The following is a 15,073-nucleotide window of genomic DNA, read 5'->3' as shown; positions in this document are numbered from 1 at the left end:
TAAAAATCAGTGCCGCGGCCAACATTAAAAAAGTGTGGACCTTTTATAGTAAGGAGGTCCGATAGCTATAAATCTTATAAGGAAGTAGTTTTTACGTCACAGAAATAGTTTCCTCTGTTTTGGAATTTAACGTATTATAATTTTATATATAGAACTATTTTTTTATCATTTACTGAAACAATTTCGACATATTAAGAACCATAAAAGAAAAAACTCTCAAACATTATTCACATTTGATCGACGAGAGACATAAAAAGATTGTTTACTATAAAAAATACACCCAGAAATATCTCATCTGTCATATCGATGGCCCGGTAATGATGGAGTCTGTCTCATTGTTATGTATATAGATTCCTTGCTCTTGTAGAAAAGCACGTAAATCTTACATTTTCCCTAAAGGATAGATATATTGCGGAGGGCGGTTCGCTCATTCCGGGATCCTTGAGAATAAATCAGAGGACCGAAGACCAGGGTTAACTGGAACGTTGGCCACCACGAGCCAAACCGGCCTTGGTATGCAAAAATACTTAATGTCTAACATAGAACAATCGCGACTTTGTCTGCGTTACGATATTAACAAATAGATCATAGATTTGTACATCACCTATAAGTAATGTATATTTCTTAAAACTTTGTTTTTATTATATAAAATGAAAATATGTCTTTATTTTATTTATTTGTCAAATGCCCCCAAAAAAAAACTAGTCAAAAAATCACTATGTCGTTTTAATAAAATAGCATTATTTTAATATTTATTTGTATATACATATATATTTGTGGAATATAACGAATCATATAAGGAAATGTCGAGAAACAGTTAAGTACAGTCGGCTACATAAATTATGTTCGTTTAATAATTTCAATAGCATTAAAATAACTATTATATAATTTATAACGAGATATATCATTCGATTCGTTAGTTATAATAAGAATAATATATTTCCTTTCATAATATTAATTATATATTAGTAGTTTTGTTCACGACTGTACATAATAAACACATCAGTATTAGACAGATAACATCAGATAGACGTACATTATACAAGCTTTGAAATCTGACCCGCTTTATATAACGGTTATATGTTTGTGTTAAATTATTATTATTATTATATAATAATAATATAATCAACATAATTTCTACTGATATTCACGATTACTGGATCGATTTTAATAAAACTCTACACATTTTGTAACACGTCACACACACGCGGGTGTCGTTACTATTAGTTTTAAAGCATTTTTGTCAATTAATTGGTATTTTATATGTACGGACTAAAAAAAAAAAGTTAATATAAAATATTATTTTGAAACATAATTTAATATATATATATATATATATATATATAAATTATGAGAAGATTTTAATTATTTTACTTTATTTGATGAATGAAACATCGTCACCACGAGAATCAACGCTTCATCACACATAACATATTAATTATATAAAATAAATATTAACATACGTTAGTTCTTTGATTTAGTATGTTTGAAAACATTTCTATTAATATGCGTACTCGTTAATAATTATTAATGACTAAATATATTAACTTAAAGATTCGTTTCAAATCTGTTTGTTCTCAGTAATTTTATATTAAAATTTAAATATAGATACTATATGAAAGAGGTAACAGATATATGTTTATATAGGTATATTTTTCAATAATATTCTTTTATTTTTTTCCTCGCTTATGTTTCAATGAGACGCGTTCCTCTCGATCTCACCTCCTATTCCCGTCGTCTCGTAACAAAGCAACACATTATAATATCTTCGGTTGCAAGCCAATTTATTAATTCAGCGTTTTTTTACACTCAGCCGAATGACCCCACCACAATAAATACTGCGAACACTTTACCAAAGTAATAGGTGGACGGACCGCTGTGATAGGAGGAGCGATTAGCGGAAACAGTCTCAGTTATGAGATATAATTTAACAAAGACGAATCTAGGAAGACCTACGAAGATTACAGACAGGCCACAAATAAAAACAAACTGAGATTTGAATTAATCGTAACAAATGAGAGTTTTAAATCTAGTAGCACTATGTTATTCGGTTACTTTACCGCTATAAGGCACTATGTTAGCGACAGTTATCAAGAGCTCCACACAAGGGGTGAATAAAATATAAGCTCTTAGCAGTGAGTGCGTTCACACTCCGCCCGTAACAAATATAAAAAATATAATAAATCACTTCAAGGACAAATGTATGAAAACATATATATATGGTCATATATTTTATCATTCCCAGTTAGACTTGAGGTATTTGTTAACTATGATCCTCTAGAGATTGCGTTTGTATGTCGTAGTGTTCGCGGATACGACATAAACCTTTTTTACAATTAATAACTGACCTTAGTTGGTAAAATGACTTTATAGTATAAAGATTTTTATGAATAGTATTTTGTTTATAATAACGGACGGTCTGAGTCTCTGTTTATGTCTAGACCAGTCTCTATAATATCCTAGACCGAGCACTCCGTCGGTCGACACAAATTTATAGGTAAAAGTTCGCGATGCAACCAACCGGTCTTTGACCTACATCAAACCGAAACCGACTCTAACTTATAGCGATAGAGTTCTTATTCGTAAAGCATCGTACGAGCCTTATCGGATACTTTCTTAATTGTACTGTAGGTATTAGTACATAGAAATGTAGACCTTATTGTTTTGTATTTAGGTCGTTTTCGTTCTTGTTCTACACGGCCGGCCTTGCCGCCGGTGGATCGCTCTCACCTTAAGTTCACGTGTGAACCAACCTTAACCTGCCACGTGAAGTGGTCGTGTCAGGTGTATCGCTGGCTTTACGAATGATGACTTCTTTAATTGGTCGTATTAACATACGGACCCTGGGCGGCGCGGTTCCTAATACCTTAATGTGTTTTATGAATCTGGCACGCCTTTGTCTTACATTTAATATATTATTAATGATTATAATAATACATTTAGTAGGGAAACTATATTTTACGTAATTAATGTAAAATTCTAAGCACAATGCCACATTTTTATTTGAATTATATAAAAGCTTTTGTTTTCAACGAGGCGTCAAGATTTGTATCTTTATTTAATTCAAATGATTTTGAAACTATCTGTCGGATTGGAAGCTGATAGTCGTTTGCTGACGAGCACGGCGGGCCGCGACACGCCATATCACAATCAACGCGAATATATTTAGATAAACACGAAATATTAGTTTCATTGGGAACCTATAATAACATTTCTACATCCAATATGGCGGAATTGTTCTAAATTTTCAATTTATTGCGGTTTATATGTAATGTTAATACGGATTCTGTGAAAGGTTCAAAACGTTATCAATATAATAAGAGAGGGTCTCACGATATTTAGTCTCAAGACTATCTCAGGATCTCGTGCCGTGATATCCCGATCTTTCCCACATGATACTATACCATATTTCAATGTATCGGACGGTGTCGAGCGCTCACATATAAATGATATAACATTTAACTAAACAATAGAGAAAAACTCATAAATACCATTACAACTTAATGGCTATGACTCGACTAATAGCGCCGGAATAGCAGACATTTCTCGATTTAACACCTGTCAACGTAACACTGACAGGCGATGTGTTGCCCACATCTTGGATACGTTATGTAACTTGGATAATATAAAAAATATATTATTAAATATAATAATAATAATAATAATTTTTTTGTGTATAACATGATTAACATAGTTATAATATGAAATTAAAATATTATGTTATTCACCTTATATAGTTTTTAAAATAAAAAATCCAAGTATTTTTGAAATAAATTAATCGAAAGTTAAATTCATATAAATATTTATTTCAGATTTCTGAATAATTTTTACTGAATCTCATAGCTTATGTGTTGTTTATTTAAATTGTCTTTTTTTTATAAAACATATATTAATATAAACAATAATTACTCTATTAATCATAGACCGCCGTCACTTGTGACCGGGGCCGAAGAAATCTTAAAAGAACATCTAAGCTTTACACGTCGATAGATAATGTTGTTTTATTTTTAATAATTAAGTACGAGATTTGTTCAACAACATTTCTGTGTTGCCATCATCCAAAATGTTTTGTTACATTAATTAATATGACTGGTTGATGTGAAGTCAAAAGTTTTAAATATATTGTACTCCTATTCTGATATTATAATGGTAATAATTTATATTTAAGTGAAACTAAAGATCGGAGCTCGAAGCACGTTCGAGAGATCATCTTGTATTAATCTACAATCTTGTAATAAATCGAATTCAAACAATAGCGTGCCGTGATATCGTCTAAACATCTTATACTAGAATTTCTCTTATTGTATTGTGATGTCATACAAGTGATATCGATTTTGTTAACTAGCCTATATCCGCTACTTCATCATCATTTGAACGGATAGTTCTATATCAGTATTTTTTAGACAAGAACCAAATATATTAAAAAGTGACATTAAATTTAATTGAAATCAATCCGTACAACCGTGAAGATTATCTATTATAGGTTTCGTATGTATATGTAGGTAGTTAGAAAAAAACAATTATTTGTGTTAGTTAAAAATTAAAGGAATTTAAGAGATTTTTTTAGAGACTATCGATAGATATCCTATATATGATATGAATGCCAAAATTTGTGAGGAGGTATATATATCTGTTGCTCTTACACAAAAACTGCTAGACGGATTTTGATCCAACTTTTCAGTAACGTAGATAAGATATCAGAATAAGATATAGGCTATAATTTAACTTTCGTTCATGTGACGAAACATAAATGTATGGACGTTTGTCGTTTAAAATGACACCTACCTACTGTTTTAACACCCTTCATATATTTCATTCTGAGCCTTAATCTGAGGTCATTCTGAGGTCAGGTCGAGAATATAAATTAAGTCCAGGAACCACTCGCCCTTGATTTCTCTATGAGGCCAAGTTATAAACATGCTAAATTAATTTTATATGAAGCGTACTTGTTACATCTACATTGTAAAGGCATTTGTGGTTGTTTTGAAAATTCATCTTCTGATGACTTATTGAGTAATTATTCAAATTAGCATCTTATCTTTACGGAGCAGTTTTCTGTCTACCCTCGCGTGTTGCCGAGCTAATTCAGTGCTTATACTTAGTGTCATAAGGGCTGAACTCCTCGAGCAGACGTCGTCGGAAACGTAATTAAATCAAAGCTTATTTATTTCTTTTAATAAATTAATTTATGAACCACCTTATGATTCATTGCTCTGTAACATTATATCCTTATCTGTGCAACATAAAATAACAAAAAGTTGTTATGATTATAACTAATATCTAAAATGAACACTAGATAAAGTAAAATACGTTTTATTTTGTACTTGTAACATGGAGAAAAAGTTAAAATCCACAAACCCATGGTCCAAGGATGAGTGAAACAATGACCTTTTGAGTACAACCTACCCCGGGTAACCATCCAAATATGGTAACATTACAAATTACCCCATAAACAGATTATACCAGAAGCCGAGATATCGATCTAATACGATCCACGATATCGATTGCTGGATATCGATATTAAATTTGTCACGAACATTCTATATCTCTTACCGATAATAATCGAACCGTAATTTAATAAACATTGATCTTCAGGAGATCAATTTATTGTATTTAAAGGTTTATAAGTCTGTTCGTTAAAATATATTTTATAGCAGAATCTTGAACGATTTAATATTCAACAAATATGTATCAAAAATGTTGTTAAATAATTTATAAAAAAAAAAATAAGAATGATATTTATTCGATAAGTTTGAAAGGTCGCCGTATACACTATCGTATGTTAGATGGAAATGTTTGCACACAATATCACGCATAATTAGTAAAATGTGGTCTCAAAATAAGGCACGAGATAAGCCGGACATTAAAATTCATCTCAGTGGCGCGACACCAAGATCACAGATAACTATTAGGATCCCTTAAATTGTTCAGACCCTCACCTATCCCTTCCGGATACCTTTTAATATACACGCTGACTTATAATTACTGGATGGGACACGAAACAAAATGACAAACATATTTGTTTGATGTTTCAAAATATATCGATATTATCAGTTTTAATTTAAAATATAAGAATTGCCTATTTACATTTTAAGTGGGACTAAATGGTGATAAAAAATAAAAAAATTCTTAACGTTTTCGTTGTTTACAATTAATGAATTCCGTTATCATATAAATATAATAATAAGTTAACCTAAACATTATTTATTTGTCAAAACGGGCAGCTAACAGAAACGAATGTTTACCTTAAACTAAATATTAAGAGTGTGTCTGTTCCAGCATCCGTATCATTAATGGAGGGTGTAATGTCACTAAACCCTTTAGTTGGGTATCAGAACGATATTCTAATGTTATTGTGCTAAAGATTGAATATCTTAGTGATTTGTGCCCGTTCCTTGTTCCGTGCTTGTAACGCGGATGGTCCCTGTTTAGTGAGCACAGATTACAGATACAGTCTCTAACGTTTGGGATTGCAACCGATATTTTTAATGATATTTATGTGTTTTTGATATTTAACGGTTCAATAGTGTACTAAAATTAAACTATCAGTTTGGGGAAAAAGTTAACCAACGTTCCATTTTCAAAAATATGATTTTCTATTTCGGTGTTGCTTTTTTAATTTTCGTTATTTATAATATTTAATCTACAAGTCCAAAGTCTTTTTGTTCCATTAAATTTTTTATTTTTGGTAATCAAAATCATGAGATATTTTTGATTACTTAAATACAACTAAAGGGGTCTCTGTAACAAATCAAGAGGTCGGCTTAAATACATCGTAAACAACAACTGCTGACTCGTGACCATTTTAACATGACCGGTTACCCTAAATTCTTGTTCTCTATAATTGAACAAATGTTTAGGTATTAGAGGTCACGCTGATGTGGTCAACTTAATCTGTTTTGTTCACTACGATACGTAAATATTTGGTTTTGAAAACATACGTACGTTAACTCGGTATGAAGTTTGTTGGTATTTGTTTACTATAATTATATATAAATTATATTGCAAATTAATTAGCATGTATTTAAAATATTGTTTATGTTATGTCAATAATATATGTCATCAAGAATTGTAATGAATTTAGATTAAATCATATTATTCAAAGTTTACAATTTATATTCAGTTTCAACAATTAAAATCATATTAAAAAATATATAACTAGATTTCTAAATCAAAGCTCTCCGAAATATCCGTCCGTATGTACACATAATTTTATGCTAATTCCAAAGCATCGTCATCAAATCCCGTTTCCCGGTTATTTTACCTAATAGTTCTAATAATCGAGGGTGACGTACTAACAATTTATCAGACAATATAACATTACATAACATAACCTCAAAAACTTTAAGAGATTACATCTTCAATAATATCCAATTATATTTATACAATATTCTGTAAATTTCCATGAGGTCTTTTATCACGTCAAGGTTCCAAAAGCTGTACCTACCTGTGACAGCTAAACCGATAGAATCTCGACTTCCTAAAACACCTAACGCCTAAGCCCCGACAAGATAGACATTCGCGTCCGAGCCTTTGAAACCTACGTAACAATTTACAAACTTAGCTATTGTGTCTTATCTGTGGTAAGAACGACGCCGTCTGACGTGGGGTGAAATGTTGATAAGTTTTAAACTAGCATTCATCCATTCTACGTAATTAAATCATCAGAAAATATACAAAAAAATAATAAACTGATAAAAAATATCCCCCGTTTCATAATATTATATATTTGAATAACACTAATTTACTACCACACCATAATTCAGAAAGAAATGTATTATACATTAATGTAACACACGATCATATCTGTATATGTTCTGATTAAAACACGTTTCAATGCACGCGGTAAAAGTTTTACATTCCAAATTTTCCTCCTAACAAACTTATAAGGGGTGAAATCAAAAACGTCGACCATAAACAACATCTGCGTCTTACAATAAAGTGACAGTGACATTTGTCACGATTCTGACACATTATTGTGACGTCCCTCATAATTATTGCATCGATATATTTCCTGAATCAGAATTATTATAAAAACTGGTTTAAACATACTTATATTGTCCTACATTATAAATGTTACAGTGATACTATATAGTTTTTTTTTTGTTACGAAACTAATAACAGTAATTTTAAAGCACTTGCACGTGTAACAGTAAAAAAATAGTAAAATACTAAAGGTATTACAAAAAAAAAAAATTATGAACTCCTTAAGTTAAATAAATTGAATACAATGTTTTATATAAACTATATAGAATTTATTGTCTGCTTTTAAAATACTTAATAACGTGATTAACGTTGTTCTAATTAATCTTAAGATATGTAGATTGAAAATACTATAAACACCAACATTAAATAATGTTTTCCTAACTCGGCTGTCAACGCCTGGACCACGTGCTGCGACTCAATAAAGAACTCGTCCTGCCAAACTGACAGCCGTACAAATCCGTTATCACATTAAATACGTCAAAAGAACATCCGGACAAAATACAAATCCCTCGATAACGTGTAACCCAAACCGCATCAGATAAGACGCGGTCAAAAACAAATCTCCTAACCCTTGCTAACACGTATCTTAGTTACCATTCATTGGACGCACACAATCGATAGTATATCCAAATAATATAACAATAGAGCTCAACATCCCATAAAAACAATAAAAAAGTTGTAATAAAAATGTACTTTTAATTTTGAACTATATATCAAATACATTAAGCGTAATATTGGCTTGAATTAAAAGCAATATTGTTCATTAGGCACGCTTCCCGCCATTTTAATGTTCGTCATATTTGTTTTTTTTTTATTAATATCTGACCTCAAGGGGATTCGGCACACATCTGTGTATTCGTTTATTGGAATTTCGTTGAAGATTTACACATTTTCGCTGTATTTGTGAGTATTGTTGTCGAATGTCGAACAAAATAGCGTAAATTGTAAATAATGGCGTGTTAGTGACGTCCCAATCATAGAACTACACAGTCATCTTGACCTCGGATATATCGGTAAGAAAATAAGCGATAACAAAAAAATATAATGCAATAAATAATAATACCTACTCGGTTTTACAAAAAAAATAAAAAATTGTAGTACTGTCTTAAAACATACTGAAAAAAATTTTAGTTTGTTCTGTTGATTTTATTATAAAATGTGAAATTTAAAATTTTTCCGACGGTACACTCAAAAAGCGGAACTATTTATAAAAATGCTAAAAGCAGTGCAGTAATGTCCCGCATCAACAAACAATTCGCTGGCGGCGATACCCAAACTGAGTTTTAATAGAATTTGCAAGTAATCACTCACAATGGAGGTTTAATGGAGACGAGAGCACAGATATTACACAATAACAGAAATTAAGACGCGTCACACGGAATTATAACTATTAATGAAGGAAATGACGGATATAGTAGGTACATTAAAATTATCTAATTATTAGACGGGCACAAATTAAAACAATTATTTAAATTTCGAAAACCGCCAGCGGTGAACGCGGAACTTCTTTGGACATACACATACGATCATATTGTACAAAAAATGTTGTACAATTGAAAAAACATATTATATAGTAATAGTGTGATGTAATATGAAACAAACTAATTCAAGAATAGTACTAGTGTGATAATAATTAATAATAATATAATCATATAAGCGTTATATCCCAATATATTTTAATATTTCAATTCCTTCGTTAGCGGAGCCGTCCGCCGGCCGCCGTCCGACACTCACAGTCGTGACCCGACGCGGGTCGACGTCACGAACTCTGTACCGTTACCAGGACCGATCGTTCTATCCCACTCACACGCATAGTGAGCGTAACGAGTGCGAGCGAGACAGAGAAATGTTGCATTCTATGTACGTGACGCTAAATAAATTGGCGAATTTCTCATATTAGATAAGTTTTTTTTTTATTTAAAAATTAAGCTATCACCGACTCGTTACTATTAAGGAAAAGCGCTGAGTCATAGAATTGTTAATTATGATCTCTAACGTGATAATAATAGAGATCATTATTCAAAAATAAATAATCCCATAATAGTGTGAGCATCGATCAAAATCAAAATCAATTTCTGTTCTATAGCGATTCGCTTCGGTTATTGACTTATTAATATGTGGGTTAAATCAATATATGTGTATTATTTATAATCAGAATATCTAAAATATGTATAATAACATTAACATTATCTTTATTGTATATTATGAACGTATTCAAATGTCAATGTGTCACAGATTATACGAATTAGGAATAAAAGTCGAAAACAATATTATTAATCATCGGTTTACGAACATTTCACGTATTATTGCTTGAGTTTTGAAATAAAATCTGTTAAATATTTAAAATCACAACATTCTGTTAAGTTCTTGCATTAAATCGCAATAAGAGTATAGTACAAGTTTATAACGTCGCGGAGGTACTGAGAGAAAGTTAGGATAGCCATTTACGTTACATATTCATGTTACCCCGGGCTAGTGTTGCCATCCCACGAGATATTAAGTCCCTAAACTATGCTGAATTGCCAGAATTTATGGTTAACATTCGATAAAAAGTTAATAATGGCGTAGCAGTGTGAATTTCACTTACGTTAAAGCAATTTGGACAATTTAAAAACAAAAATTTCAACTGCCTCAATAATTGAAACAATAAAATGATATAAATCTTTAACTGAATTTATATCTAAGTTCCAGACGGTGAAACTATAAAGATTTATTGTTAAATTTATTGAACGTCACGTTCCTTACTCGGGTTATTTAAAAAATCGCAGCTATTTTAGTGCCTTATAGAAAGTTGTCAACTCCTAAGCAACATTTCCAGATAAATTTACATTTTATTAATGACAAGCTGCTTCATTATATTTGAAAACAAAACTAATAGAAATGGATATTTTTTCAAACTGTCAAAACCTTTTTGACAGCATCCGAGCTTATTTTTTAAGAAATATTAAACAGGCGAAGGCATCAATCTATTCAGCCAATAAGGAAAGCTATTTATTTTATGAATACATCCAGACAATATTCATAAAAGCTATGACATAATCATGTTTCAAAACATAATAAATTCACGTATTTCATTAAGTCGTAAGCACGATCGTGATTGGTCAATGAATATTTCAAGCCAATAACATCACATGAGTCAATCATTAATCAACGGACGTATTGTCCTTATCATACTAATTGAAAGCGAAGAGGACAAAGGATTCGTTCGCTATCACAAATATTTGATATTCAAATTGATTCGACGAAGTCGCGATTGGTCGCCATTTCTTATAAGCGCTATACCTACCGGCAAAATTATATAAATAGAGTGACTATTAGTTTATTACTATAATAAAATTATAATATTCCTGACATAATATAACAGAATGGATGATGTAAGGATTCAAATTTATTTTACAACTTGAATAGTTGAGGTTGAAATAAACCCTCGTGAGTCATTCTCTCATAAAGCCATCCCCAGTCAAAACATTTTGTATTACAAGTAGAAACTCCTTGGTACGTCGTATAGATAAAATATTAAGAACTATCTACTACATAACAAATACATAAATATTTGAAATAAATTTAATAGTTATATATTATTGAATTCATTAGTAATAAAAGCATGCGATTTAATACCTAGCTAATGTGTAGGACACTGTCGAGTAAGTTTGTAGGGAAAGTGTTGTGTCGGAAGTATCGGCGTAGATAGACTTGTTTATGTGAGAACTTCGGCGGTTAACGTACTAGTTAGTATTAAAGAGAAATTGTTTTATCATCCATAATAAATATTCAAATTAAAACTACATATTATATATCTAATAAACTCTAAGCTTAATTTATTATCTGTATGCTTTTGAGTCGGACATTATGATTGTTTATTGCCAGAAGCCGTTTATTTAAAAGTTCAGTGTTGTCTAGTTCAAATTTGGATTGTCAAAATAGTAACTTATCTGTTGAATTTCCTAAGAATTTTTTAGTATTGACATTGAAATAGTCGACGTTTTAAGTTTTAACCATACAAACGTACGATACAATAGTTATTAACGCTATTTCTTTCGTATTGAGTTTAGGAAAAGCTAATATAATTAGTACTTATTTAAATATATATGATGATGGAGACTGGAGTATGATGTGTTTATTTACAGCTGTCGTTATTCAGAAAATGAAAGTTTACGATCGTAATTTCTATGACGCCATATTAATAACCAATAACGGAAAAGTGAAACTATGTACTTACAGTTTAATAGCGACATTAAAGCAAACGGTTTAGACATCGAGTGTCGCCCACTAACAGTAGGCGAATCAAGAGAAATAACAAATAAAACAAATCAATATTTTTAAATAACATCTTCGCGTGTATTAATAAATAATAAGTTAATCAATAGTTATTTACATATATGCTACAACTAACGGCGCGTTACGACGACCGCCTAACAAAATTCATGTATTATATTAAGTAGGTCTCAGTAGACCGTATCACAATTCGTATGTCGAGGGACAATAAGTCGCAGGCTCCCCGGCCGCGAGGAGCGAGAGTTATTATCCAGCATTTAGGATTCTAGACTACCTCGGTGACACATCGCAAGGCAACGCATTCACCTGGCACCGAGCAACGTCCCGAGATCTCATCCGCTAACCGACACCCTGATTACTCCCCTCTACGATCATCGCTTGGCGTCAACCCTGCTCCCGCTGCCCTCGTATATCTTAAACGATGACGTACCCGCGTCCAAACGCGGACTGCTCGTATACTGAGGCGGCACACGCGACGGAGACAGGAAGCTGCCGTAGGACAGGGAGGAGTTGACGCCGAGCGATGTCTCCATCGTGGAGTAGTAGCCCGAGGAGGCTGCGGACGGAGGCGGCGGCGCGGGCGGCTGGGGAGCCCTGGTCGCCTCGGCGTACGCGTCCAAGTGCGTGCGGACCAGCGCCAGGAGCTCCCCGTGGTTCGTGATAGCAGCGAACGCGCCGGCGACTCTGTACAGCAGCAACCTCGCCTCCCCGAATAAGCTGTCCAAAATTTTACCTGTCGTGAAGAGGACGATGGCCTTCAGACAGGAGTACTCCGCGGAGTCCACGTGGAGCGCTTTCAGCTTCTCCACCTGCTCCTGGAAGATCCGTATGTGGTCCATGAAGGCCACCACGCGGTCGGCGGCCATGGGTGACGCGTGTAGACCCGCGGCGGCCAACAGCGGCGCCACATGGAGGGGCATCGAGCATTGGGAGGCGTTGAGGACGAACAGCTCGGACCAAACCAGTCGCAGGAGCGCGACCTGGTCCGTGACCTGCAGTTCGGGGAAGAAGGGGATGTTCCTCGCCCACTCGACGGCGGAGAAGAGCAACCTGGCGGCTAGTTCGCATATATTGTCTATACCCATGACGTTGGTGGGCTGCACGCATTGGCCGTACCTCGAGGCCGGCTGCGTGGGGTAGGGCTCCGCTCGAAGGAGCAGGGAGATGTACGAGGAGAGGTAAGGGTGACTGTTCAAGCCCGCGGCGGGATCACCGTTGGTCAAGGCGAATTGCCCCGGCAGCGCCAGGCCGGCGGACTGAGACGGAGGCACTCGACCTCTCTGAACAGCTGAAACAAAAGAAACATACTTTGTCAATTGTTACGACATGAAACTGTACACAAAAAAAAAAATGAAAAATAAAATAGAATCGAATGTTCAGTCGCTTGTTACATAATTCATGTCCCTAGTAGATGTTGCAACCGAGTCTATTGTTTTAATGTAAATTCTGAAACACACCCGCCCGTTTATATTTAAATATACAATCGACGCAAGAATCAAATACTAGTTACCAATAACTTGCAATATTGTTTTTCGGCTCATTGGAACGTTACACCTACTTACAAATAATATATATATATAATAACTAAATTTTAGATTCCGTATTAAAATTTAAAGTCAGAACTCAAATGTTATTGACGAAAACATAAATACTTGATGTTTATACCTACAATTAGCATTGAAGTGATCAAATACGGTAATAATTGCGTTTATGGCCACTAACAAGCGAGCACGTAAATTAATATTGCCTCTCATTCGCTACTCGACAGCGACTTTAAGCAATACTTAAACTTTATAGCAGTTTGAATACTTCTGTATCCTTAACACATGTTCCATTGTCCACTACTTACGGGCAGTTTCAAGTTTATCAATAAACAATCATCGTACATGATAATATTAATTTGGTTTGAGAATGACAAACTGAACAAGCTCCGTATGGAGTGTGCGACGAAACTTGTTGCGACGCAACTTTTAACTAAAATGAGGAGGCCTTGAGCATATTATGGAGGATTATCAGGCAGATTTAATTTAAGTTTATGGATATTACATATTATAAGGTTAACCATAAAGAATGCATGTTCTGTCACAATGTTGCCATTGCACTGAAGATTTTCTTTATACTTTTCCGTGTTACAGATAACGTATCTCGATTATTATTGGTTAGTAAAAAACAACAGTTTGTTTTATACTTTTAGTTTGTCCATAACATGATTAAATTGTATCATAATTGCAGTTAATTATAAAGATATTTAATACCTACAATGAAGTTTATTTTTGTTTAAAAGTATGTAATGTTTTTTTATTTATTTTGTTTTGTTTGAGTTGTGAAAGACGTTGGTCTGAGCATGGCGTGCCCATCGTCTCGACAATTCTTATTTTAATGTATTTTAAATTATTATGACCCGCTCTTGACCTTTATGACCGGACCACATAGCTCGCCACTATATTTTATACCTCTTAAACATTTTATTTTTTTAAATAGAAGAAATAACAATTCGAAGAAATTACTTTTAAGGATATCTCTAATATTAATAGAATAAGAATAGTTAATTTCAATAATTGTTAAAGATCAAAATGTTAAGAGACTAGACAAAAATTACAAAATAATCCAATATCACAGACATATTGATAATATATACAGATAGATAATAAGATTTAAATATAGAGCAAACAAATTTTTGAATGTTTTAAAATTATAACACATCTTCTTATAAACTAATAAAATATATAAAACATTTGTGTACCGACTCTGTGTATTCGTTCTCATTAATTATCTATGGTCCGTGAAGGAGCGTTTGGAATCGATGACGTTT

At 33.0% G+C, this 15,073-nt stretch overlaps 1 protein-coding gene across 1 annotated transcript in view; it reads right to left on the bottom strand.

The window, feature by feature from the left end:
* The window catches only part of LOC116768234 (steroid receptor seven-up, isoforms B/C), a gene marked incomplete at its 5' end in the record, with an annotated part of 45,103 nt that overhangs the window by 14,368 nt on the left and 15,662 nt on the right, over positions 1-15,073 (bottom strand). Inside the window, one exon of the mRNA XM_032658908.2 lies at positions 12,995-13,549. Coding sequence (XP_032514799.1) covers positions 12,995-13,549 — 555 coding nt within the window. The remainder of the gene's footprint in view (positions 1-12,994; positions 13,550-15,073) is intronic.

This window comes from Danaus plexippus, chromosome 19 (genome assembly GCF_018135715.1).
Source record: "Danaus plexippus chromosome 19, MEX_DaPlex, whole genome shotgun sequence".
Taxonomy (NCBI): domain Eukaryota; kingdom Metazoa; phylum Arthropoda; class Insecta; order Lepidoptera; family Nymphalidae; genus Danaus; species Danaus plexippus.
Note: the sequence above shows the minus strand (reverse complement) of the source record. Positions and strands in the feature narration are given on the sequence as shown.